At 50.0% G+C, this 27,571-nt stretch overlaps 1 protein-coding gene across 5 annotated transcripts in view; it reads left to right on the top strand.

Moving 5' to 3' along the window:
• The window catches only part of ANKRD27 (ankyrin repeat domain 27), a 51,887-nt gene that overhangs the window by 19,781 nt on the left and 4,535 nt on the right, over nucleotides 1–27,571 (top strand). For all 5 annotated transcript variants that reach the window (XM_064580771.1, XM_045891211.3, XM_045891210.3 and 2 more), the window contains 16 exons: nucleotides 1,493–1,571; nucleotides 2,065–2,197; nucleotides 7,112–7,204; nucleotides 8,255–8,382; nucleotides 9,144–9,226; nucleotides 9,689–9,804; nucleotides 10,134–10,226; nucleotides 11,565–11,762; nucleotides 13,410–13,469; nucleotides 13,569–13,688; nucleotides 14,664–14,708; nucleotides 18,124–18,246; nucleotides 23,794–23,991; nucleotides 25,184–25,303; nucleotides 25,612–25,773; nucleotides 26,795–26,906. In XM_064580771.1, the coding sequence (XP_064436841.1) occupies nucleotides 1,493–1,571; nucleotides 2,065–2,197; nucleotides 7,112–7,204; nucleotides 8,255–8,382; nucleotides 9,144–9,226; nucleotides 9,689–9,804; nucleotides 10,134–10,226; nucleotides 11,565–11,762; nucleotides 13,410–13,469; nucleotides 13,569–13,688; nucleotides 14,664–14,708; nucleotides 18,124–18,246; nucleotides 23,794–23,991; nucleotides 25,184–25,303; nucleotides 25,612–25,773; nucleotides 26,795–26,906 (1,863 nt within the window). The remainder of the gene's footprint in view (nucleotides 1–1,492; nucleotides 1,572–2,064; nucleotides 2,198–7,111; nucleotides 7,205–8,254; nucleotides 8,383–9,143; nucleotides 9,227–9,688; nucleotides 9,805–10,133; nucleotides 10,227–11,564; nucleotides 11,763–13,409; nucleotides 13,470–13,568; nucleotides 13,689–14,663; nucleotides 14,709–18,123; nucleotides 18,247–23,793; nucleotides 23,992–25,183; nucleotides 25,304–25,611; nucleotides 25,774–26,794; nucleotides 26,907–27,571) is intronic.

Here is a 27,571-nt window from a genome sequence, read left to right as displayed (position 1 = left end):
CCTGGGTGCCTAGCGATGGGGGCTTGGGGGTAGGATAGGCAAGATAAGGGTAAGAGAACAGTGGCGGAGGAGAAGCGGCCTCAAAAGCGAGCCAAGCTTCCTCGTACCTGCATGGGCGCCACGCAGCTGGTCTATAAATCAGAATCCAAGCCACACAGGTTCTTTGAGAACCTGACTTTGCAATAGCTTTGGGTTTCCAGAATGACACTGTCCACAGCTCAAGTCTGAGATTGCCAAGGTACAGCAATGTGTATGATTGACTTTAAGCTTCCTGTCGTGTGTTCTCTTCTAAGTTGTCGTGGTGCTAGGGTGTGGGTGTATGGCCCCATCAGGACATTCACTGCCGACTATTTAGTCCAGGGCCGCACCGCTCACCGGCCTCCTTCGGCAGCTGTGTTCCAGCCTGAAGCTGTTCCATTGACAAAAATTTTTTTTTTTTTAAAGATTTTATTTATTTCTTTGACAGAGAGAGACACAGCGAGAGAGGGAACACAAGCAGGGGGAGTGGGAGAGGGAGAAGCAGGCTTCCCGCAGAGCAGGGAGCCCGATGCGGGACTCGATCCCAGGACCCTGGGATCATGACCTGAGCCGAAGGCAGCCGCTTAACGACTGAGCCACCCAGGTGTCCCCCATTGACAAAATTTTTTGGCTTAAAATTACAAACCTTTAATCTTAAAGAAAAATGATCCAAGCTGGTGATGGGTACATGGGGGTTCAACTATTCATTAGACCCATCTTCCTAATTTTGTGTCTGTTTAAAATTTTCCGTTATAAAAAGTAAAGCAAAATAAGCTAAGAAGAAAGTAAAGGGGAGTCATATCTGTGTGGGCAGATAAGGGGTGATCCTCAAAGCGCATTAAGTGAAATGAGAGGGAGTGTATATGGTACACTTCTAACAGCATTCCAGAAAAAGGGGCAGCTCTTTATTCATATGCACAGTGGTGAGTTCCTAGACTGTCTCTGGAAGGTTAGGTGGGAAGGAACAGCAGTAGCCTCTGGGGGAAGATTGGGCAGTGGGGATGGGAGAGACAGTCACAGTTAGCTCTTTTGTGCTATTCAAATTTTTTAGACATGTGAATGGATTCCTTAAAATTTCAAAGTGCAAAAAATTAAAACAAGCTAAAAATGAGCATTAGACTTTGCAGTGTATAAAATGGAAATGATCTCAGGAGGAAAGAGGCTTTTCATGGTGGCTCTGGGCACACCTTCGCCTCGTGTCCACCATCCCTGACTTGAACCGCCTGGAAGGTGGCGAGGGGGAGAGTGCTTGGAATTTCCTTCTTTTGCACATGTTCTGAGGATGCTAGGCATTCGCTTTCCCCTCAAATGTGACATCAGTTCAGGACACTGTAAAAGGGATTGTGTAGTGGAACTTCTCCCTGATGTGTAGTCTCACTGGATTGTGACTTTGTGGGTTGGATGATGGTGGGGAGTTGATAACACCTCTTGGTCTCATGATGGCTTCATACATGTGTTTTCCTCCCCACCGCAGTTAACTTGGAGACCATCTGTGCTGATGATCTGCTATCCGTCCTGTTGTATTTGCTTGTGAAAACAGAGATCCCTAATTGGTAATATTTTCTGTTAAAATACTTTTTCAAAATGGCAGCATTGTACTGGGGTGGCTTTAGCATAACTCCAGGAAATCGAGCGCCCCTTATGAGTCCGTCGCTGTGTCCGCCCTGCCTTTGTTCTGCAGAGGGTGGCTGTCATTCCATTTACAGATGAGGCCCAGAGAGCTTATGTTTCTTGTTCTGGAACACGCAGCTGGTCAGTGACTGAGAGGGATGCTGACTCCAGTTCTGTTTGACTCCAGAGCCCGTCCTCTTCTGACGGGAACCCCCAGTTCACTTTACAGTAGTCAGCTTTTTAAAAACTGGTATACTCCAGGAAAGGACCAAATAGTTTACTCATTTTCCTAATTGCACATGCTCTAGAGCTTAAGGGGGTAGCAGTCAGAGCTCCTGGAGCTAACAGACTTCAGTCACTCACGCCCATAGTGCTGTTTCTGGAGCGGTGTTAATTGGGTACACAACAGTGAAACTTTTTTCTTCCTTTTGTTAGGATGGCAAATTTGAGTTATATCAAAAACTTCAGATTTAGCAGCTCAGCAAAAGATGAATTGGGATACTGCCTGACCTCGATTGAGGCTGCGATCGAATATATTCGGCAAGGAAGCCTCTCCGTTAAGCCGCCCGTAAGATTCCTCCTGCCCTGGCCTTTCTTTGTGGGTGTCAGGGCACCTTTGCTAGGGTTCTGAGGTTGGAGGGTGGGGAGGGGATTCTTCTTCTTCTTCTTTTTTTTTTCAAGATTTATTTATTTGAAATTGAGAGAGAGTGGGTGGGGGAGAGCGAGCAAGCGCATGAGCAGGGGGACTAGCAGAGGGTGAGGGAGCCTGACCCGGGGCTCGATCCCAGGACCCTGAGATCACGACCTGAGCCGAAGGCAGACACTTCACCTTGGCTGAGCCACCCAGGCGCCCCAGGGGAGGGGGATTCTTAAATGGTCTCCCAAGAATGGGGTCTCTACTGTCTTAAGGGCTGTGAGGCTTGACAACCACCCAGCAGCCTGAAACGCTAAGCACCCAATTGGGTGTGGAAGTTGGCAGGATATGACCGGGATTCACAGTTAAAATCCTGCTTTGTTAATCCTCGCCATCCTCAAAAAAAGCAATAGGCAGAAGGGAGAAGCTAGAAACCATGAGTTTGGATATCTAGGCAAGAGATGGGATTATTCACATATGCAATTTTAGGACTCTGGCCTTATTATGATTTTCTTGGTGAGCTTTGCTTAGGAGAGGCGGTTGTATTTCGATGTGAAGTGTGAGATCTTACACCAAGATTGCATTGCAGGCCTATTGCACCAGCTAGCAAAATGTGACAGTACGCACAGAATTTCAACAACATTGAAAGTAATAAGATGAAGAGATTCCTACATTACATGCCAGGAGTCCTGAGGACTGAGCATTCCCTTGATCGTAGAATCTCCCCAAGTGATGATAAGTTAAAATAGCTGGGAAAAAACCAGAGGCCTGCCCAGACAGGTGCACTTGGGTGAAATCATTCATTGTTAAAATCTTTATGTGTTTTCCCGTCTTTCTCCCATCCGTGTATACTTCGCATAATTTAAAGTATATTGTGTATAGCATTTTACACTGTTTTGCCCAAAAGAATTGTTTGTTTTTTTTCTGATTAGGAGACCGATACTTGCTTATAAGCAATATTTACAATATACAGTTGACCCTTGAACAACTCAGGGGTTCAAGTTGCTGACCTTCCACTTGATTGAAAATCTGCATATAACTTGTGATTTCCCCCCAAAACTTGATTACTAGTAGCCTGCTGTTGACTAGGGGCCTAACTGATGATATAAACAGTTGATTAACACATATGGTGTATGTTATATGTATTCTATACTGTAATCTTACAATAAAGTCGGCTGGAGAAAAAAATGTTATTAAGGAAATCATAAGGAAGAGAACATACATTTAGAGTACGATACCGTGTCTGTCGCCATATGAGCGGACCCGTGCAGTTCAGACCTGTGTTCAAGGGACAGCGTATACACTTGCAGTGAAGACAACAAATACCTCCCGCAAACTCACCAGCTGGGGATGACTTATTAACGTTTTGGCATATGTCTCTTTTCTGTGCCTTTACAGGTTTTTAAGAGAATTTATTTATTTATTTATTTATTTTTTAAATTTATGTTTTAATTAACTTTTTTTTTAAAGATTTTATTTATTTATTTGACAGAGAGAGAGAGCACAAGCAGTGGGAGTGGGAGAGGGAGAAGCAGACTCCCCACTAAGCAGGGAGCCTGACACGGGGCTCGATCCCAGGACCCCGGGATCATGACCTGAGCTGAAGGCAGCCGCTTAACTGACTGAGCCACCCAGGCGCCCCTTAATTAACATTTTTTAACTTAAATTCAATTAGCCAACGTATAGTACATCATTCATTTTTGGTGTGTTCAGTGATTCATTAGTTGCGTATAACACCCAGTGCTCATCACATCGTGCGCCCTCCTTATTTTAGAGGGGGAGAGAGTGTGTGTGAGCAGGGGGAGGAGTGGAGAGAGAGAGTCCCAAGCAGACCCCACACTGAGTGAAGAGCCCCACGCAAGGCTCAGTCCCACGACCCCGAGATCATGACCTGAGCCGAAACCAGGAGTCAGGTGCTCCACCTACTGAGCCACCCAGGCACCCCTATACAGTTGTATTTTTAACGAAAATTTGAAATTATGCTCCTCTTACTGGCATGTAGGCTGATGGTAGGAATTGCCTGATGCTTCTCGATGGGGTCAAGGGCGCCCCTTGTCGCCTGGGGGGAGGTGCTGCCGTCCCCTTGCTATGCCCATAACTGCACAGTGGCCATCCTGTAAGCCTGCTTGCTTCCTGCGGCGTGTGGGCAGCAAGACTAACACCTGAAGCCTCTGACCAGAGCGGAAGGAGGTGGTGACCACACAGCACCAGCGAGCTTGCCACACCCACTTCGACTTCAGACAACATCCCGAGTGGGATTGGGGAGTTGTTTTGGTTTTTAATTTTTATTTATTTATTTTTAAAGATTTTATTTTTAAGTAATCTTGACACCCACCATGGGGCTCGAACTCACAATCCTGAGGTCAAGACCCGCGAGCCCCACCGACTGAGCTAGCCAGGCGCCCCTGGATTGGGGGAGTTTTGAGGGGTGGCCCCTCTTGTGCTGGTGTTGGTTCGAGCCCAGCACTTGTATTTGCCCTTGGGCAAGTCTGTTTCTGAGTTTCTGTCCATTTCTTACCTACACTGACGATGAGGCTGTATGTTTCACCTCTTGCTAGGAGTTTACAGGAATGCACTAGGGTGTTTGGAAGTGTCTTTGTGAAGCACGAGCTGATACTCTTGCCCTCAGCTTGCTCTTCCAACACCCCCGCGTCTGGGTGTCTCTATTTCCTGGCTCTCTGGTGCATCCTGTGTGGATAGCCTCTGCGGGCAAGGTGGGGACACCGCCCAGTGTGCCCCTCTTGTCTGAGGTGTCTGCCCCTGGCTGGTCCTGGTCCTGCTTTCTGGGGTGGGGGTGGTTGGTCCTATCTGGTGTTGGGACAAGGTGTGCCTCATCCTTACAGCTGGCCATGGAGCCAGTCCCTTGGGCCTTGAGTGGGGCAGGCCTGAGAGATGCTCCTTACCTGTATTGACAGGACAGGTGTGGTGGCTTCTTGTCTTTCGTGGTGCCAGCATTGAGCTCTGCCTTGGCCTTGGTCAGCCGTAGCTGCTGACTGGCTTCCTGTCTTAGTGCAGTTCTGCCTCGGAAGGTGTGAGGCCAGTGCGATGTGTCGGTGTCCCTTCCTGGGGAAGGAGCTCGAGTGGATTTCCACACAGCAGCTGAGAGCATTCAGGACTCAATATTAGTAAATCGAATTTTGTTTTCCTGTTGCCTCTTTATATAATGTGATATAGTTTCACAGATATTTCCCCCCAAGATCTAATTGTATCTGAGGTGACCATATATACTTCTTTTTTTTTTTAAAGATTTTATTTATTTGACAGAGAAACAGCGAGAGAGGGAACACAAGCAGGGGAGTGGGAGAGGGAGAAGTAGGCTTCCCACGGAGCAGGGAGCCCGATACGGGACTCGATCCCAGGACCCTGGGATCATGACACAAGCCGAAGGCAGTCACTTAACCGACTGAGCCATCCAGGGGCCCCCCATATATGCATTCTTTAAGCATAAAGACTTGAAAGTCTCGTAAATAAAGACTAGCTTTTTGAAAATAAGCATTACTGGGATGACCCTAGTTTAACCCCTGTAGACCAAAAGCCAGAACACTGAAAGAACTGATCCCCTTCTCTGTTCCAGCTTTGTGGGCTCCTGGTCTTTCTCACTGTACTGGGCTTCTCATAAATAGTATGTACCCCCTTCCCAAATGGATCTGAGCTGATGTGCTGTCTCTTCCGGTAGGTCATTTCTCCTTGAAGGTTCAGGCCCTGCGGACTTGCCTCTCTTCATCATTGCCCTTCCAATGGTTACCCAGAGTGGAGGAAGGGACCCCACATTTACCCGAGCAATAGCATCTTTCACGTTTCTCTGACCCTAATCTGCTGGGCTATAAATCACTGAATAAAACAGGTTGCTAGAGCTTTATATAGTAGATGGCAGCTGGGAGCAAACGGGCTCTCATTCTGAGGGGTTGGTATGTGTTTGCCAGGTTAACCCTCTTGGGGCCACCACTGTGAGGGACCGTGCCTGACAGAGGACCCCAGAAAGGGGCCGTCCCTGAGGTGCCACCCAGGCTGTGCCTTTAGCTGGATCTCTGAGTCAGAGCTTGAGGGCTGTGAAGGGCCTTATCCCACACTTTTGTCCGGGTTCTGTGAGTTCTTCTGGCAGCAACTGGCTGGGGGAGAAACCCCCTTTACCTCCCACTGAGACTTTTTTGAGGAAGTTAATTTGTCATCAGTCAAGTTGCAGATGCTCCAGTGAGCATGGAAATGTCTCACTAGGAATTATCTCATAAAGGAAGGATGCATTTTTAGATTTTTGTATCTAAGTAAATATTACCTGTGATACAAAGACCTGAATTTATTATTTGGGGTAGACCCCGGTGTATTACAGGATTTGGGAACAGTGGCCATGTTCGTCGGCTATTTTAGTAAGTATGTTCAGAAAGCAAGACTCCTCTCTCTCTCCTGCTGGGTGACACTGGGAAATCTAGAACCGTCTGTCAGATGGTTGTCCTCTCTGTATACCCAGATAAAGCAGCAGGGGCTAGGGCTGCAGGCTTTAGGACAGTGGTTTGAGAGGAGGAGGAGGCCAAGGCAATGCAGGCTTCCGTCCGGAGGAGGATGGTGTGAGCGCGCTACATTCCACACTTCGTGATGACACATTCCACACATGTGTGCACAGAGGCAGTGTGTCCCCAGGGCTCTGCTCCCAGCAGCCGCTTCCTGCAGGGACAGACGGAAGCCCTTGTCCCAGCCCGATGAGGATCTGCTCTCTGGCCCAGGGACAGAGGCTCTGCCAACTCTGTTCTGTGAGGAAGTAGCAGGGACTGAGCTCGGGTTCTCCATTTTGAAGGGTCTGCATGGACATCTTGTGACAAGTTGACAAAACAGATTGTTGGGTTTCTCCTGCAGGAGTCGGAGGGATTTGGTGACCGACTATTCCTGAAGCAGAGAATGAGCCTGCTGTCTCAGATGACTTCAACTCCCATTGATTGTCTGTTTAAGGTAGGACACTGGGAAGTCCGTGTGGGCACAGGCGTGTGAGGGACGTTTCATCTTTCCCCATCTCTAGAGCCTCTACAGCATCCACCAGGGCAGTGTGCTCGGTTTAACACCGAAGTTCATGTTGTGCTCAGAGTGGGTGCAGGAATGCGGAGGTTTTACGTCTGTGCATCTCCCCCAAGGTGTGCTGTGCCGTGGCTGGGAGGGGCAGCACGCCTGGAGCCCTCTGCCCGAGCTGTCCTCCCTCCACTGGTTCGTCCAGGTCCGCTCCGAGGTGCCTCCCGGGTGGCCTCAATGGAGCTGACGCCTCTCCTGGGCTCCGGAAGCCCTGTGTTGCGGATGTTCATATGCAGCGGTGGTTCCATCACTTGGCACATGCGGGCGGCTCCCTGCTCAGATATGATTGACCCCTGGGAGGCTAGTTGGTGAGGCCTGGGTGAGGGCAGACCTCCTCAGGGAGCCTGTGGGTGCTTCAGGCCACCCGGAGCCACAGTGGGTTCATGGAGCACCCAGGGAGCCTCCCAGGGGCCACTTGCTCCCCAGAACATCTCACTCCCTGAGAGGAGCACATCCAGGAATCACAGAGCTGAGCCCTGCACCGCAGGCTTATTTGTTGATGGGATCTCTCGCTAATGCAGCCATTCCCTTTCCCCGCAAACTGAGGCTCTGTTAGGACACAAGGGGACAGGACCGAGGCGTGTTCTAGGAAGGAGTCTGCATCCACCCCGAGGTTCAGGAGGCATGATCCTCCCGCCACCATTGCTTTGGGAATTTTGTCATGTTGTTGTGTTAAGCTACGGACGATGTGTAACATTTCCAGAAGTGAAAGAGCGTATAAATGCACACCCACGTGGCCATCTCCAAGGCCATCTCCGTCCTATTTTGTGTCCATCCCCACCTGCTTTCCCTGGCCGCCCAGATTATTTCAAAACACATCCGAGAGAGCAAGTCATGTCATCCGTGCATGCACAGATACGTGTTTCTCTAAGGGGCTCCCAAAATTCACGTCTTAAGAAGAGAATTATTCCTTAACTTCGATATGTTACTTTGTAGCACATTGCGTCCGGGAACCAGAAAGAAGTGGAGAGACTTCTGAGCCAAGATGACCAAGATAAAGATGCCGTCCAAAGGATGTGTCACCCTCTGTGTTTCTGTGAGAACTGTGAGAAACTTGTCTCTGGGTAAGAGTGTCCCCGTGGAGGCTCACTGTGCCTACAAGTGTGAGGCGCGGGCCTGGGCCGAACTTTGCACTAGTTTGTTGTGCGATTTTGAATAAAGACCGTACCCTCGTGGCACTCCGCTTCCTCTGCTGTAAAGTGGAGACAGTAACATCCACCTCTTTGGAGAATCAGATGGAATAAAGGTCATAAAAATACTTGGCCCACTGCTGGGCTGGGTGCCAGAGTAGGTGGGTACAGAGCCTACCCAACCCCAGAAAACAGATTTTAGGATGGAAGGAATGTCAGCTTCTCCAGTAACCTTTTGGGTTTCCCTTCCCCTTGTCAGGCTGGGTGTCAGAGCCTGGAGGGGTGGGTTGGGGAGGGATGCTGGAACCAGATGCCTCACCCTGCAGGAGACCAAGCAGGGACTGGATGGTCTCTGGGACACTGTTAAAGAGATCCAGCTCACACCCCGAGATCTGTCTGCTAGCCCCAGGACTCTGGCATGTCCATCCTGGTAGGGAGAAGCTTTTCCTTGCCATTCCTAGGGTGTATTTTTCTATATCTTCTCTCTCTCTCTCTCTTTTTTAGAAAGAGAGCGCAAGTAGGGGTGGGGAGGGGCAGAGGGAGAGGGAGAATCTTAAGCTGGCTCCATGCTCAGCACGAGCCCAGTGTGGGGCTCGATCTCACAACTCTGAGATCATGACCTGAGCCGAAATCAAGAGTCGGATGCCCAACCAACTGAGCCACCCAGGCGTCCCCCGCTCTTCTCCCTCTTTTAGGAGGCTGAACGATCCCTCCATTGTCACTCCATTTTCCAGAGATGACAGGGGTCACACACCGCTCCATGTGGCCGCCCTCTTTGGTATGTGGTCTTGGGTTGGCCTTTGGTTGGGCTACTAAGGCAAAGGGATGGAGCCAGGGGTGCCCCAGCAGAGGCCTGACTGACGGGGCGGCGGAGTCGGGGGTGGCAGGGCCCGTGTCGTGGGCCACCTCCAGGGGCTTTGCTTTTTTTAATGGTCGCATAGTATTCCATCCTGTGAACTGACGCACCACGAATCTTCTGTGGATATCTAAGACTCTTTTCCACTACTTTCTGTTGCTGAGAGGTGGACCAGAGCTGAGCCCCCTCCGGAGGGGCAGGGTCTAGAGTGTCCTGAATCTAGAGTCTGGCTTGATGTTAGCTCTGGTCCCTCTCAACGGGAAAAACACTTCCTGGCATGTCCACTGCCAGAGAAGAAGAGGGTAAAACAATGGGACTTCACGTTTAGGGCTTGGCGAGCCCCTGCTCTTTCCTTCTCTGCGGTGAGATCCCTCTGTTCTGCAGGGCAGGCATCCCTCATCGACTTCCTGGTTTCCAGGGGCGCGGTGGTAAATGCCACGGACTATCACGGGTCGGCCCCGCTGCATCTCGCCTGCCAGAAGGGCTATCAGAGTGTCACGGTGAGCAGGGACGCCACCCCTGTGTGCGTGCTCAGACGAGCCCGGCGCCACGTGTCCGGACCCTCACGGCCACGCTCCTGCGTCGCAGCCTCTCAGGATGGGCCGCGTGTCCCAGGCCACGGCGCCGCGGACAAGCCCCTCGGTGTCGATGTGAAACATCCTGGTGGCTTTGGGGAAGAAGGGTGGGGCCGTGGGCCTTGTTCTTTAATGTCTCGGCGTTTTAAAGGGCAGGATGAGCGTGATGGTGGAATTTTAATTATAGCGTAGGTCAGTACGGTTGCAGGTGAGACCGCGGGCCACGCTGCTCACCGCGCTCGTCTCCTTGGCAGTTGCTGTTACTGCACTACAGAGCCAGCCCCGAGGTGCGGGACAGCCGTGGCAGTACGCCTCTCCACCTGGCCTGCACCTACGGCCACGAAGACGTAAGTGGTGCCCCCCGTGCCCAGGGTAGCTCTTCTCCCCCTCTCTCACTCGCCGAGAGATGCCAGTTTCTGCTCAGTGTAACGTCCCGCTTTACTGGCATGTTTGGTGGGTGATTTCTCTTTGATTAAAAAAAAAAGCCTTAAATGTATTGCAGATGCCCTACTGAAGGAACAGAAAGCTAGACTTTAATCGCCCGTTAGCGTACCCTGAAATTAAAATCATTTTCCTCCATCCCTGCCGCCACCTGGTTCTGATCTTTGTTCACCTTCAGTTTTTACATCTTCCATTTTTGTAGTCATAGCGACAGTTGTATCATTTCCGCTTCCCCTTCACCTTGAACTGTGTGTGTGTGTGTGTGTGTGTGTGTGTGATTCTGTCCTGACCGCCCCCTCTCCATCTTCTCTGTGTGGGAACACGTGGGTTTACACGTACCCAAGGTAGAGGCCGGGTTAGGGGTAGATGTGGAAAAATGAGATCGTGCTCTCCCCATCTTTATAAAGCCACTTACTTTCTTAATGGTACATCATGGAAATCCTGGAGGTCAGTAAATGTAGCCCCAGCCCGTCCTTTAATCACTACCCAGCGATCTGTTGCGTGTGTCACATCTGTGTCCCTAAGACCACCCCTTGGGGCGACTGATAGGATTCGGCATATAGTCACGCTGCTATGATTGACGATAGCCAAAGGACCCAGGGCACAGTCACCAAAGGGAAGAGGTGTACGGATGAAGTCTGGAGGAAAGCAGGTGCAAGCTTTAAAGCTTCCTCTCCCCAGGGAGATGTACAGAACATCCTCGGTTCATCCAGCAGTGAGTTACAACAGCAAATATGAAGTGCTGTCTACCAGGAGAGCTCTGTAGGGACTCAGGGCCCAGGATTTTTACTGGAAGCTGGTCACGTAATTACGCTGTGCCTGCCACATGCCAAACTTCCAGACTTCTAGAAGAAAAGCAGGTGTTCAGCATAAACCATGTAGTTGCACAATTTAGACACAGTGAGCCGTTCCGCAAATCCAAGCTCCTGAGGAACATTGCGAGTCAGGGGCCAGCCTGCAAGCGGGCCTTTCAGGGGACAGCGGTCTCCGGCCTGCTGTGGTCATTCCCTTCTGCACATGGATACATCACAATTTATTCAGCCTTTTCTTACTGATCAACAGTTTTCAGAAAAATGATGTGTCCTGATGCGGTAACCTTGAACTCTGTCTCTCTGTTTCTGCACGTTTGTTTGGCGAGTGGCACCTGGCTGGAATCGGGGTGTGGACTGAGGCTGTGGCTTCCACAGACATTGCCCGGGGCTGGGCATGTGACTTACTGGTGGTATTTCCCATTTTCTCGGCAGTGTGTGAAGGCTCTGGTCTACTATGACGTGCAGTCGTGCAGACTGGATATTTGTAACGAGAAGGGAGACACCCCACTACACATAGCCGCACGTTGGGGCTACCAAGGCATCATAGAGACGTTGCTACAAAACGGGGCCTCCACGGAGATCCAGAACAGACTGAAAGAAACACCCCTCAAGTGTGCACTAAACTCAAAGGTAGCTTTTCATCATCTCAGAGCGTCAGTATGACTTAAAAAAAAAATCAATGTCCAAAGATTGGGTCTTGGCTGTGCTGGACAAACTGCATTAGTGCTTGAGGCCCGACCTTGGCCTGTGCCCTCTCTGGTGCATTTAGGACCTGGTCGTCAGTGGGTTTTACTTATTTATATTATTTCCAGCTTAACCAGCAGTTTTTCTCAGTCTTGTTCCAAGAGCTGCCTCCAGCAGAGTTTGCCCCAGCCCCTGAGTGCTGTTGGTTTCAGAGCAGACGGCGTGGGGGGAAATGGGACAAAGGCTCTGGCCGAGAGAAGCAGGGATGGGGCCTGGGGTATGGAAACAGCACTCTGTCTTCCTGTTACTTCATCCTCGGCTCCTAAATGCCTTCTCTTTTGGCCAGTTTTGAACATCGTTATGTACGGTTTCTTTCATAATGAACCAATCCTTTCCTGTTGGTAATTTCTGGAACCACGTTAGTGTCTGGCAACGTGTCGTGGAAGTGGGGAGTGGATGGGGAGCGGGTGGGGAGCGAGGGGGCTCGCAGAGGCCGGTTCTCTGTGCCTCGCCCCCCGCAACTGCTCCGGCCGAGGGGATGCCCCCTGGAGAAGTGCGGCCCAAGGCCATCAGACCACGTCCAGAGCATCGCGGGTGTGTGGCCCACATGAGCAATCCTGTCTTGATGCCGGCCTCCCGCCCTTTCCCTTCGTGCAGGCTCAGCTTTCCACCTTGTGACGTTTTACCAGCTGCTTTTACAGCTTCCAGCTCTGTTCCACGGGGTTCTTTCAGAGTGTTCACGTCTCTTTCTAGGAGAGCAGTTTTTGTCTTTTAACCACACTCGAGGTACGATTGATGCACAAAAAGTTGAACTTACTTAATGTGTGCAACTCAGGGAAGTTGGAGACAAATACACGCCAGTACAACCAGCTCCGTGACCCTCGCCACGGATGCGCGCGTCACCTCCAGATGTTTCCTTCCGCCCTCTTTCTGTGTCATGAGTAGTAGTATTATGTTGTGTGTGTCCTACGAACACAACATGAGGTCCCCAGTAGCCGATTCCGAAGGTGTAAATCCCTGCTGCTCACCCCAGGTGGGCCTCCGCCACGTTCCCCGTGCCCTCAGAGGGTCTCAGCTTTGTAGCGGCCGGATCTGCCGGGACGGGGCAGTGCCGCGCTTGGCCTGAGGAGTCCGCCAGGAGCAGAGGGCCCCTCTGCCCAGGTAGCTTCTCCCAGAGGCCCCTTCCAAAGGGAGATAGGCAGAGAGGAGAGCAGACCGCCTTCTTGGCTCAGCCCTGAGCTGTTCCTGCTCAAGACCCCGGGGTACCAGTGGGAAGGTCACACTTTGCATCTGGACACACAACCTGGGGATGCCTTCTGTGCCCGGGCTTCTCTTGTCCTCTGAGCCCATTCAAGGGAAGCCGCATCTCCTGTTGGGCAGCAGGGGCGGTGAGAGGCAGCAGGAAGCCCCCACTTAATCTGTGTGATCCTGGGTGAGCTCCCGCCCACTCGGGCTGTGGTTTCTCTGTCTCTCCAGGGGTGTGGTCAGGCTGTGTGACCTTTGGAGGAGGTGGGCAGGTGGCCGGGCCTCCGGGTGACGCTGCTTTGGCGACCTTTCTCAGTCAGTATTTTTCATGTCCCCTTCTCGTCCTAGATTCTGTCGATAATGGAAGCTTATCATCTGCCCTTGGAAAGGAGGAGGAAGTCTTCAGAGGTGAGTGAACGAGGCTGGGCTTGGTGGCCCCCTGGGAGACCCCGGCCTGCTCTCTGGCCCTCACAAGGCCCTTCTCCTGTTGGGGCCCCCCGGCCACAGGTCCCGGTGCAGCCCCCTCAGCGCCCCGTGGACTCCATGAGCCAGGCCTCCTCCACCCCCAGCTTCTCCTCTGTGTTGGTGCGCTCCAGACGGCAGGAGCCCAAGAAGGACTACAGAGAGGTGAGGCTCCCAGGTGGGAGTGCGGACGGGAGGGTGGCCGTGTGTCAAGGCGGCCAGTTAAAGAGCCATGCATGACGAGGGCTGCGCAGGGGGCCCCGGGGGGTGCCCAGCCAGGAGTTCTCACACTGCTGCTTGCATGCTCGGCTCCTGAAGCAGCTCTTTGCTTTGGGGATTGTGTGTGTGTGTGTGTGTGTGTATGTGAGACAGAGGGACAGAGGAGGGAGTCTTCTAGGAAAAGTCTAAGAAAAGTCACCGGTAGGTCCACAGATTTAAGATCATTTTACAAACTAAATTCTCAGCACTTACGTCCCATTCCGTAAGCATCCCTGTCAACCTGATGTATCGTCCCTGACTTCTGGCCAACACATTGTGTGCTGTAAAAGGTGATTTATAGCCTGGTTTTTTTTTCTTCTCCATTTAACCTGTCTGCGAGCTCGACCAGAGTCAGCCTGCAGAGCAGACCGTCCCGTGGACGTCCCACGACTCCTCTGCCTGCTCCCCTGTGTGCGGGGAGCCTCATTGCCTCGTCCCCTGCCACCTGCAAGCTGTGACCTGCTCTTGGAGGGCCCGATGAGCTTAGCTTGATGCAAAGGCACAGTAGAGAAAGCCTGGAGACACATTCCAGAGTCTAAGAGAGCCCTGGAATGGTTCCTGGTGTGCCCTCAGCTGTCAGATGATGAGGGCTGAGTACGTGTGATCCTCCGAGGCGGCTGGCTTGTGCTTCATTGCAGTGACCGGCATCTCGCTTGGCCACGTCACCAGCAGATCATTCCATAGACCTCAGGGGGAAATGGGTTCGGTGCACGCTGGTACCCTCCTGGATGGCCTAGCTGGGCAGTCTCAGGGATATGCTTGCGAGATGCTGAATGAGGTGTTAAAACTCCACAAACCAAGAGATAAATGAGAGCCTTTGGGTCTTCTATTACTGCTTAATTATTGAAATCATTTCCTAAGATTCTTTTTCCTTTACTGAAGGTAGAAAAACTTTTAAGAGCGGTTGCCGATGGAGATCTAGAAATGGTGAGTTTTTAGCAGCACGTCTAAAACTTGCTGTCGGTGAAAAGAGCTGAGCCTGTTTTTTGTCTCTGGTTCAGTCAGGAGCTATGTTCTGTTCACGTTCACACGGAAGGGCTGCATTTAATGACTGCGCAGTAATGTAGGTGTTTGCGTTTTCCTTTCACGTACTGAGCAGGTGGTCATAAAGTGGCACAGAGAGCCTACTAGAGGATCACGTTCCGGGAGGCTGGTGAAATGTTGGCCAGCCCCGCCGTGTGCAAGAGCACAGAATACGGGCTCCGAGCCTGGCCCACTAGCTGGGAGCAGGATGTGCAGGCAGGGAGGGTGGAGAGGAGGAGTGGAGTGGGGCAGGGGGGGTGTGGCGGGGAGGGCCAGAGCCCAGAGGTCCCGGTGTGGCCCTGTGGAAGTGGTGGGCGGCTGTGGCGCCTGGGTAGGAGGCTGAGGTCTGAGGCTTGGGACTCCAAGGAGTCACAGGCCGGGTGTCCCGACGAGGTGGTGCTCGCTGCTGTGAGTTGGCATGGGGAGAAGGCCTGGCTGGGGGGAAGGTGTCTGTCCCAACCCTCCCTGCAGATGCCAGGGAACATCTGATTAGGTCACTGGAGCATGGAGACAGCCTTCCTTAGATTCCCACGGGCGGTTTCCCCTGGCTTGCCTTTGGCTTCCTGAAAGGAACTTGCTATGTCTTCCACTTTATTTATTTATTTTTTTAAAGTATTTTTATTTTATTTTATTTTATTTCATTTATTTGAGAGAGAGTGAGAGTGAGCAGGAGCAGAGAGAGCAGCAGAGGGAGAGGGAGAAGCAGGCTCCCTGCAGAGCAGGGAGCCCGATGCGGGGCTTGATCCCAGGACCCTGGGATCATGACCTGAGCCGAAGGCGGACACTTAATGACTGAGCCACCCAGGCGCCCCTGTCTTCCACTTTAAAAGAAGGAGGGGCGCCTGGGTGGCTCAGTTGGTTAAGCGACTGCCTTCGGCTCAGGTCATGATCCTGGAGTCCCTGGATCGAGTTCCGCATCGGGCTCCCTGCTTGGCAGGGAGTCTCCTTCTCCCTCTGACCCTCCCCCCTCTCATGTGCTCGCTCTCTCTCATTCTCTCTCTCTCAAATAAATAAAATCTTTTTTTTTTTAAAGATTTTATTTATTTGAGAGCGAGAGAGAGAGAATGAGAGAGGGAACACAAGAGGGGATAGGGTCAGAGGGAGAAGCAGGCTCCCCACTGAGCAGGGAGCCCGATGCGGGACTCGATCCCGGGACTCCAGGATCATGACCTGAGCTGAAGGCAGTCGCTTAACCAACTGAGCCACCCAGGCGCCCCTAAATAAAATCTTAAAAAAAAAATAAATAAATAAAAGGAGGAGTAACTTGGGTGCTTACCAGATGAGGAGCTCTGAATAAATCATCTAACGAGAGAGCTTGGCAGTGCTGTGTATTTCAGGAGGGCCTTTCGCAGATGATCCAGCTTGAGGTGGTGCACAGAAGTTACTGGGATCTGATCATAACCACCTCGGGGATGTTTAGAATCTGACTGTAGTTTCCAGTGTATTCGCTTTTATCCAGAGGCCACTGTCAATGCACAGACTGACACATGGTCCCTTCCGGGGGGGCAGGGGGGCAGGACATGGGTGTGTATACCTGTATCTGTCCTCTCATGAGACCGGCCCCAGGAGAAGCCAGCATTCTTTGGAGGAAGCGAGTAGGACTTCTTCAGGCACCCTGGAGCCATGGTGTGAGCCCGTAGCACAGTCTGTGCAGAGAAGAGATTATGACTGTCCCTACGTCGTGACATACCCACTCCTCTTCCTTCTGTGGGTGGGTGAGGGGGCCAAGGCCATTCATGACCGCCCGGTGCCCAGGGGTCACCACCCAAACTGATCTACACACGTGACAGCCTCCAACCCCCCACCCAAGGACCTGCCCCTCCCCGTTCTTGTTCCCTGCCCTTGTCTGTCCCACTAGCCTGTTAGCTGAGGCCCCTGGGTGGAGGCCTTTGGCATTTCCACCCTGGGGGGGAGGGGTGTCTGCTGTCCGGATGTGGAAGGGACCTGGAGGAGAGACATTGGGGTCAAAGGCAGTCTTCTTGGAACCCCTTGTCACTCCCCTCATGCACATGCTGACTTCCTCAGTGCTCAGAACCAGACCTAGAAATGTATGTATATTGTTCCCAATTTTCAAATTTTATATCCTAGAGACCAGTTTTAAATTGGATTTTTTGGTGGTCTCCAGTGCGTTCACGTGGCTAGTGCGTGGAAGGGACACTGGTGTGGCGTCAGGGAGCCTGCGTATAAGGTTCTGACCTCCACTTCCTAGTTGTGGGGCCTTGGACGAGTTACTTCCTCTCAGAGTGAGTTTTCTCCCAGGTTAGAAGGGACGAGGGGTTGTTGAAAGTATACAATTAGATAATACAAGCTGAGGTGCTCGAGAAATGCTCCAGGACCGGGGAGTGAAAGCAGCACCACTCTGCCTGGGTGATGCAGTTGGTGAAGCATCTGACTCTTGGTTTTGGCTCAGGTCCTGATCTCAGGGCCCTGGGATCGAGCCCCGCGTTGGGCTCTGCGCTCAGCTTGGGGTCTTTCAGATTCTTTCTCCCTCTCCCTCTGCCCCTCCGCTTGTGCTTGCTCTCTCTAAAATAAAAAGATCTTTAAAAAGAAAAAAAAAAGATAGGGGCACCCTGGTGGCTCAGTCAGTTAAGCGGCTACCTTTGGCTCAGGTCATGATCCCAGGGGTCCTGGGATCGAGTCCCTCATTGGGCTCCTGCTCAGCGGGAGTCTACTTCTCCCTCTCCCTCTGCCTGCCCCTCTGCCTACTTGAGCTCTCTATCTCTCTATCATACAAATAAATAAAATCTTTAAAAAAAAAAAGGTAATGACTGAGCCACCAGGGTGCCCCTATCTTTTTTTTTTTCTTTTTAAAGATCTTTTTATTTTAGAGAGAGCAAGCACAAGCGGAGGGGCAGAGGGAGAGGGAGAAAGAATCTGAAAGACCCCAAGCTGAGCGCAGAGCCCAACGCGGGGCTCGATCCCAGGGCCCTGAGATCAGGACCTGAGCCAAAACCAAGAGTCAGATGCTTCACCAACTGCATCACCCAGGCAGAGTGGTGCTGCTTTCACTCCCCGGTCCTGGAGCATTTCTCGAGCACCTCAGCTTGTATTATCTAATTGTCTCTTCCACAAGCTGTAGAAATGGCACTAAAGTTCTCTGCATCACCCGTTAAGGGACTGAGAAAGGGCTTGGGCACCGTGAACCCAGTCATTTCTAAATCACTCTGGTGGTCGAGCAGAGAGAGAGAGAGAGAGAGAGAGAGAGTGTGTGTGTGTGTGTGTGTGTGTGTGTGTGTGTGTAGGAGGGAGAGATACTGTAGCTTGTAAAGGAGCTAAGGGTGAGTTTTAAGTTCCTGTTCTCCTTCCTGCCCCACACCAGGTGCGTTACCTTCTGGAGTGGACAGAGGAGGACCTGGATGAATCGGAGGATGCTGTCAGCATAGGCGATGTTGAATTTTGTCACCCCTTGTGCCAGTGCCCGAAATGTGCTCCAGCTCAAAAGGTTTGGCTTTGCTTCCATTGGTGCAACTGGGGGTGGGGGTGGGGAGGCAGATTCTTCTTTTCCGCTTAGGAAAGTTGTCTGCTTCTCAGCCAGCCAGTTACTGAGTGGCTGCTAGTTGGCAACCCCTGAGATGTGAGGTTTAGTTACTTCGCTCAGGGAGGAGAGAAGCTAACACTAGTGTGGATCTGTCTCGGGCGGCTGACTTTCTGAATGGGCAGGTCAGGGAGCAGAGGAATGCACACGTGCTCAGTGTTTCAGCTCCTCTCTGGGCCCCTGAGTCACAAGGCAAGAGTTTATGGCTGAGGGTGTCTGTCCACATGGCTGCCAATCCCTTGAGGAAGCTGCATTCGAGATCCATTGCCCGCTGTCTGTGCTCAAGTCAGTCCACCTTCTGTGGGAGGACCCTCCCTCCAAATACAAAGGATCCTCTGTGCCCTTTACCCAATCTCCCGCAGTGGTAACAGCTTGCAAAGCCATAGGACGGTATCCTAGTCAGGATACTGACCCAGAAACAATCCACACTTCTTTGATTTTCCTGGTGCTCACATGTGCATATGCATGTGTGTGCCTGTGTGTTCACTTTGATCACACGCATAGCTTTGTGCATCCACCACCACATCGAAGGTACCAACAGGCTCCCTCACCACGGGAAGAACTACTCACGTTGTCCTTTCCCACACCCATCTGTCCCCCTGCCACCCCCTAACCCACAAGGTCTGAGATTGAGGTTGAGGTTCATTTTTTTTGCCTGTGGATGTCCACCTGTTCCACACCACTTGTTGGAAAGACCATCCTTCCTCCATTGACTTGCGGTCCCACCTCTGTTGATAATATACGGTGTGGGTCTCTATCCAGGTTCTGCATTCCGTTCCACAGATCTGTGTGTCTGTCCTTCCACCAGTTCCATGCTGTCTCGATTACTGTAGCTATAGGAAGCTTTAGTACTGGGTAGAGCCATTCTTCCTAACTTGTTCTTTGCCAGGATTATTTCAGCTAGTCTACGCCTGTGCCTTTCTGTATAGATTTTAGAATGGGTTTGTTTATGTCTACCAAAAATCTTACTAGGATTTTGGTAGGGATTACATTAACAACCGTAGATCAAGTTGGGGAGAAATGACATCTTTACTGTGTTCACTCCATGAATATGGAATATCTCTCCAAATATTTTGGCCTTCTTTGATTTCTTCATCATTTTTGTTGATGCTAAAATAACTGCTAGATGTATTGAATAAAATCTTTTTTTTTTAAAGATTTTATTATACAGATCCTGCCCATGTTTTCTGAAGTGTATACTTAAGTATTTCATTTTCTTTTGAGAAATCGTAGACAGTATTCTGCGTAGAGTATGCGCTTTTGTGCTAGCTACCTAACCCGATGTATATGTCCCATATTGAGAAAATTAATTTGACTCTGCAAAACAGGCATAGTGGTGTTGTCCTTTGTATTACAAGATAATACTGCCTTATTTTATTTATTTATTTATTTATTTTTTATTTTTTATTTTTTTAAAAGATTTTATTTATTTATTTGAGAGAGAGAATGAGAGAGAGAGCATGAGAGGGGGAGGGTCAGAGGGAGAAGCAGACTCCCTGCCAAGCAGAGAGCCCGACGCGGGACTTGATCCCGGGACTCCAGGATCATGACCTGAGCCGAAGGCAGTCGCTTAACCAACTGAGCCACCCAGGCGCCCAATACTGCCTTATTTTAAAAAGCTTCACCATGGGTTATTCCAACCCAATAATATTAAAATTAGTAAAACTTCCATTCACATGTAGCTTTTCAGCTCGCTCCAGGGTGATGTGTACGTTGATTTCCCCTGTGCAGACTGCTATGAAAAGCATAGGATTAAAAAAGGCAGATGATGTTTCGAAGGGTGCTAGTGAAGTGACTGTACTTCAGGTCCGGTCCGGGACTGAGTGTGGCCAGAGGCAGCTAACTGTGTCTCGCTGTCACTGCTCTTGCCATTGGCCTGCACTCTGTCCTTCCCCACCTCACGGTTCATTCGTTACAGCAAGAAACTGGAGCACATATTAAAATAACTGCTAGATGTATTGAATAAAATCTTTTTTTTTTTTTAAAGATTTTATTTATTTATTTGACAGAGAGACACAGCGAGAGAGGGAACACAAGCAGGGAGTGGGAGAGGGAGAAGCAGGCTCCCCGCAGAGCAGGGAGCCCTATGCGGGACTCGATCCCAGGACCCTGGGATCATGACCTGAGCTGAAGGCAGTCGCTTAACCAACTGAGCCACCCAGGCGCCCTTATTGAATAAAATCTTAACGTTCCCTGCTTTTTAAAAATCTTTTCTCATTTTGAAATTCCTCAAAAAGACCTAAAAAAGACATTTATATGGAGATTGCTTCATGTCTGTGACTTAGCTAACAACCCCCCGGCCCCACCCTCTTCTAGCCCACTGGTGTGTTTAGAGTGTTTGTTTAAAAAACCTTTATTCAGGGGTGCCTGGGTGGCTCAGTCGGTTAAGCGACTGCCTTCAGCTCAGGTCATGATCCCAGGGTCCTGGGATCGAGCCCCGCATCGGGCTCCCTGCTCGGCGGGAAGCCTGCTTCTCCCTCTGCCCCTCACCCTGCTTGTGTTCCCTCTCTCGCTGTGTCTGTCAAAAAAAAAAACCAAACAAAACCTTTATTCAAGTACAATTTACACCCAGTAAAGTCCTGTGTACCGTGTATAATCCATTGAGTTTCCTCATGAAGCCATGACCTCAGTCCAGATCCAGAACACTCCATTACTTCTGAGGGTTTTCTTGGGCTTCCCCCCTTCCTCCCCTGTCCCAGGCAACCCTCCCGGGTCTGCTGTCTGTCATCACAGACTAGTTGGCATTTTCTAGAATTTTATGTGAGTGGAAACCAGACAGGACCCACTCTTTTGAATCTGGCTTCCTTCATGCAGCAGAATGTTTTGAGATCCACACCACAGTGGATTCCTTTCTTTTTATTGCTGGGTAGTATTTTGTTGAATATACTAGAATCAATCGAATCACCCGTTGATGAACATTTGCGTAGTTTCCTGTTTGGGGCTTTGTGAAGAAAGCTAGTGTGAACATTTGTGAACAAGTCTTTGTATAAATACGTTTACTTGGGTAAATACCTTGGGGTGTAATTGCTGGATTATGTAGTAAGTGTGTGTGTAACTTGATAAGAAACTGCCAGTTTTCCAGAGTGATTTTCCATCTTCCATTCCTGCCACTAGCGTGTGAGAGTTCTTTCTGGTTGCCCCACATCTTTGTGACTATTCAACTTTAGCCATTCCTGTAAGTGTGCAGTATTTCATTGTGTTTTTTTTTTCTCCCTACTGCTTCATCTGTTTGTTTTTTTATTTTTTGAGGTACAGTTTACATGCAGCAAAATTTACCCTTTTAACACAGCATGCAATTTTTCCAAGATAAAACCTTTTTAATCATCAAAAAGTGAACTAGATAACCAAAGTTTTCATCTTTGGGCAGTCACCTAGAACGCTGACATAGCAATGTTATTGTCAGAATGTAGGATTCAATATCATAATTTAATGTTTGTTTTCATTTGTATGAAATGTTTTGTTTGTCCGTTTAATTACTGATTGATTGTTCTTCTGTTGGCATGATTGATTTTAAAACCAGTGCGAATCAATACAGACTGTCTCCATGATATAAACATTTGTCTTTTGTTTTTCCAAATCTTGTGCCTCTTTTTTTTAAAAGTTGGATTGTCTAATGGAGTTGTAAGAATCTGTTGCTGTGGGCGCCTGGGTGGCTCAGTTGGTTAAGCGACTGCCTTTGGCTCAGGTCATGATCCCAGGGTCCTGGGTTCGAGTCCTGCATCGGGCTCCCTGCTCTGTGGGGAGCCTGCTTCTCCCTCTCCCACTCCCCCTGCTTGTGTTCCCTCTCTTGCTGTGTCTCTCTCTGTCAAATAAATAAATAAAATCTTTAAAAAAAAAAAAAATCTGTTGCTGTTTTTAAATTCTGGTTGGTACACGTCCCTTGTCGGGTCCACGTAGTGCAAACATTTTCTCCCGCTCTGTGACTTGCCTTTTCATTTTCTTGTGTCTTTCAAAGAATAACCACTTAAAATTTGCATTAAGTCCAGTTCATCAAACTGTTCCTTTTTGATTTTTGCTTTTTGTGTCTTATCTAAGAAATCTTTGTTTATCACAGTGTTGCAGGGATTTCTTGTGTACTTGCTTCAAGAAGTTTATGGTCATAGCTCTTACATTTAGGTCTATGAGGCATTTTTAATTTTTGTGTGTGGTGAGCTAAGGGTTGATGCGCGGTTTTTCCATATGTGGATATCCCATCGTTCAGATGCCGTTTGTGGAACAGGCTTCCTGTTTCCCACTGCATCGCCTTGGCATAAAGAGGGCATCATTTCGGGGGGGCTTGCTCTTCTGGAAATGGAAGTAATCCTTTGGTATATCTTACCTTTCTAAAGTTGTAGGAATTCACCTGTGGGCAGCCTGATTCTGGATCCCACTGTGATCCCAAATTGTGCACAGGGGCTGAGGGGGGCGGGGGCAGGGGGCGGGGGGGGGGGAATGACACCGGTGGCTTCAATTCCTTCAGCCCAGTTATTTTTTTTTTTTTTAAAGATTTTATTTATTTGGCAGAGAGAGACACAGCGAGAGAGGGAACCCAAGCAGGGGGAGTGGGAGAGGGAGAAGCAGGCTTCCCGCCGAGCAGGGAGCCCAATGCAGGGCTCGATCTCAGAACCCTGGGATCATGACCTGAGCCGAAGGCAGACGCTCAACGACTGAGCCAGTCAGGCGCCCCTAAAATACTTTTTTTCTTCAAAAAAAATCCTCTTGGTGTTTTCATTGGGATTACAATAAACTGCTGTTTTTAGGGGGAAATGACATTTTTTTCTTTATTTTTTTTTTAAAGATTTTATTTGACAGAGAGACACAGCAAGAGAGGGAGAAGCAGGCTTCCCGCGGAGCAGGGAGCCCGATGCTGGGCTTGATCCCAGGACCCTGGGATCATGACCCGAGCCGAAGGCAGTCGTTTAACAACTGAGCCACCCAGGCGCCCCTACAGTAAACTTTTTTTAAAAAAAGATTTTATTTACTTATTTTAGAAAGAGAGAGCGAGAGGAGGGAGAGGAGCAGTGGGGAGGGAAAGAGTAAAGAATCTCAAGCAGACTCTGTGCTGAGCATGAGCTTGGTGTGGGGCTCCATCTCACGCCACTGAGATCATGATCTGAGCCAAAACCACGAGTCAGAGCTTAACCAACTGAGCCACCCAGGCGCCCCTCTTTTAGTAAACTTTTTTTGAGATTTTCAGGACTGCTCTTTATTACAACATCACTAAATTTTAAAGATTTTTTTTTTCTTTATTTGACAGAGACATAGCGAGAGAGGGAACACAAGCAGGGGGAGTGGGAGAGGGAGAAGCAGGCTTCCCGAGGAGCTGGGAGCCTGATGCAGGGCTCGATCCCAGGACCCAGGGATCATGACCTGAGCCGAAGGCAGACGCTTAACGACTGAGCCACCCAGGCACCCCTTCAGCCCAGTTTCTTAAATACTAATGATGTTTCTCTCTCCATCTTCTGCATTTGCTAGAAGCTGGCAAAGATTCCTGCCAGTGGACTTGGTGTGAATGTGACCAACCAGGACGGCTCCTCCCCATTGCATGTTGCTGCTCTGCATGGGCGGGTGGACCTCGTCCCCCTCCTGTTGAAACATGGTGCCAGTGTGGGTGCCAGAAACGTAAACCAAGCTGTCCCGCTCCACCTGGCCTGCCAGAAGGGCCACTTCCAGGTACGGGGTCTTTCTCCTGGGCAGAGGGCATGGGGTGCTTGCTCTTGGTTAGAACTGTCCGTGGTGGGAATGCTGCAGAGAGGCAAGTTTGGGGCGGGCTCAGAGGACAGACACATTTCCTTCCTCCTACGGGGCAAGACTGCTCAGCAACAGAACGCAGAACTCTGGTGCATCTGGGAGTGGGCCCTCCCGTTCCCCACCTCATCCCTGCACCCTACTCCACTGCCATGCACCTCTCAGTGGCACAGAGCCCTCCTCCTGATTCCGACCCCAGCAGGAGCTGACTCTGGTGCTTGGGTGTTGGTCATTGAGGGCTCTGCCTGCAGCTTGGCACCTTTCATCCCCACAGCCCTTGGTCTTTGTCGAACAGTTTAAGACTTTACTTATTTATTTTTTTAAAGATTTTATTTATTTATTTGAGAGAGAGGGCAGGAGGAGGGGCAGAGGGAGAAGCAGGCTCCCCACTGAGCAGGGAGCCCAACGCAGGGCTTGATCCCAGGACCCTGGGATCATGACCTGACCTGAGCTGAAGGCAGATGCTTAGCTGACTGCACGACCCAAGCGCCCCAGTTTATGTACTTTATAGAGAATGGCCCTAAGGAGGGGGTGTAAGAGAGAACTGTGAAATGATTTGAGTTTTCAAAGTCCTATATTTCTTTTTGAAAATTATCTATTTAAAACAATTTTTACCTTACTAGCTCTACTGTAAGCTTTTAAAAGACGGGAACCAGGGGTGCCTGGCCGGCTCAGTCAGTAGAGCCTGTGACTCTTGATCTCAGGGTCGTGAGTTCCCAAGCCCCACATTAGGTGGGGAGTTTACTTAAAAAACAAAAATAAAAAATAAATAAAAGACAGGAACCAAATCAGATTTTCCATCGCTCTCGTAACACCTAACATAGCACTTCAAATGTCAGTTTCCCAGTCTATAAAACTGGAGTGATAATTCCAGCCCTCCATACATAGGGCAGGTCTAATGATGAAATGGAAAAAAAAAAAAGTAGTGCCTAGCACATTGCCTGGTGGAGGAGACCCTCAGCAAATGTCTGCTGCACCCCGCTTGAGTTGGTCAGCTTTCTCCCAAGTCAGACATGTGTCCAAAGAGCCTTCCAAATAAACTTAGAGTAAAAAGGATATCAAGTTAGAGGATTTCTTCCACAGATTTAAGTTTGGAATTTTGTCTTCTCTGGGCTAGGTGGTGAGGTGTCTATTGGATTCTAATGCAAAACCCAATAAAAAGGATATAAGTGGAAACACACCCCTCATTTACGCCTGTTCCAACGGCCACCATGAAGTCGCGGCACTGCTGTTACAGGTAAGGGCCCCCCAGCCCCAGAGCTGCCGAGTACTCGTCAGTCGTGGGTGCCTCATTTTCTGGCATTCTCCCCCGCCTTTTTTTTTTTTCAGAGAGAGAAAGAGAAGCGGCGTATGGGAGCCGGGGTGGGGAGGGACAGAGGGAGAGGGAGAGAGAGGAGAGAATCTTAAGCGCAGAGCCCAGCGCAGGGCTTGATCTCACGACGCTGAGATCATGACCTGAGCTGAAATCAAGAGTCGGACACTTACTGACTGAGCCACCCAGGCGCCCCTCTGGACTCCTTTTGATTGCACTGTTTCTCCTTCTAGCACGGGGCCTCCATTAACCTCTCTAACAATACGGGTAACACAGCACTGCATGAGGCGGTGATAGAAAAGCATGTCTTCGTGGTGGAGCTGCTTCTGCTTCATGGGGCATCAGTTCAGGTCTTGAACAAGAGACAGTGCACCGCGGTAGACTGTGCTGAACAGGTGAGTGGGGAGCTCCCTTGCAGCTCACTTTGGCTTCCCCGTGGTTAAACCACATTTGAAATAGCACGAGCCAACCTTTGAATCGAGATGCTGGGCTAAGTCGGTGTGCCGGGAGTCTGCAGGTGCGGTCAAATATCCAGTCCTTGGTCCCTGGGTCAGAGGTGGTCTGCTCGGGGAGCCAGGGGTCAGTCTTTCAGGGCTTGCTTTCAAAGGGCCGAGTGGAGGTGCTCCCCTGACTGCTGCAGGTGTCGGCGACTTGCTCTGGCCCAGGGAAGCAGTGAGCTGAGACCACGTTCTGGGCTCACGCTCCCTGCATGGGGACTGCACCTGGGGTCTTAGCACAACGGAGAGCGTTCGTTCAGTTGTGATTCTAAGTCTCCTGGAGTTATTCTCCCTGTAAGGGGAATCGTGATGACCAGGTCACCCCTCCTTCCCATGCTGTGGGTGTTTGCACAGGGAACTGGTGAGGAGAAGGCTTCCTCTCCTGGGAGGAGCAAGCTCTCTACTGTCCCCATTTTCACATTGAGTCTTTTTGTTTTTGACTCTGGGTAGACAGTTGGTAGGCTGTTAAGTGACACTGGTGTCATGTAAAAGTCACCATAAACCCAACGTACTCAGAGGCTTATCACGTTCATTTTCAGTGACATTTCCTAACAGAATCCAAATATTTTAAACCTCTCGTGAGCAGTTTCTCAAAAGATAATGAGTGTTTTTTATCGAGTACTTACTATGTGCTGGGCCGTCGATAACCCCATGAGAACTCTGCAGTAAGAGATCCCGTTCTCGTCAGCCCCATCGCACAGGGCAGCTAAGTAGCTGGCCCGGATTCCCTAGTAGAGGCTGAGCCAGGCTCCAAGGGCAGGGCTGCTCCTCACCACGAGGCTCTATGGCATCAGCTTCTTCTGTAGCTGCTGCTTAGCTTCTCTGCCCAGCCGCACCAATACCGACAGATCAAAAACAGCCAGTAAGCCGCTAAGAATTACAAATACTAATTGTTACCTTTTTCCCTTTCGAATTGTAGAATTCAAAAATAATGGAATTACTTCAGGTAGTACCGAGCTGTGTGGCCTCAGTAGATGATGTTGGCGAAACAGACCACAAGGAGTACGTTACTGTTAAGATCAGGAAAAAATGTAAGAATTTACATTCCCTCTGTAATTCTCAATATGGGCATATTTGGAAATTCATGCGTTGTTGCTCGTGTTCATTTAATTGTGAATGTGGAATGTCATTATACTCATGACTGGGGGCAGGATAGGGGCACCAAAGAAATGTTACAACCTCGCTCATCAGCTTGTTTTGCTACTGGTTTTCTGGTTGATTGGGATGATGCTTCCTAAGGAAATAAGGTGGCCACTCCCAGCCTCACCTTTGACGTCTCAGGCCTCCCCCACCAGCTGGAGAGAAGGAGCAGCCTCTGGGAGATTCTTACATGCCACATGGCCCAGACCCAGGCCTTTTTCTAAGCATTTCCTGGACATCTGGGGCTCAGCGTTTCCTGCTAACCTTAAACGTTTTTATTTGCTTACTTTACTTGCAGGTATAGAGATTGTTGGTAATTAGAATAGTAGTTGCCAAACATGGATAGGGTTGAAGTATTTTTCTTTCTTTCTTTAGTTGTTATAGTCTAGATTGGGTCCATGCTCTACTAAGATTTTTTTTCTTTTTTTAATCAATCTCTACACCCAACATGAGTCTCAAACTCACAAGCCCAAGATCAAGAGTCACACCCTCTACCACCGACTGAGCCAACCTGCCGCCCCTCTGGAATAATGTGAATAAACCCACTTCCACCTCA

This window comes from Mirounga angustirostris, unplaced genomic scaffold (genome assembly GCF_029215605.1).
Source record: "Mirounga angustirostris isolate CCGP_5_RB_7025 unplaced genomic scaffold, mMirAng1.0.hap1 SCAF_16, whole genome shotgun sequence".
NCBI lineage: Eukaryota > Metazoa > Chordata > Mammalia > Carnivora > Phocidae > Mirounga > Mirounga angustirostris.
Note: the sequence above shows the minus strand (reverse complement) of the source record. Positions and strands in the feature narration are given on the sequence as shown.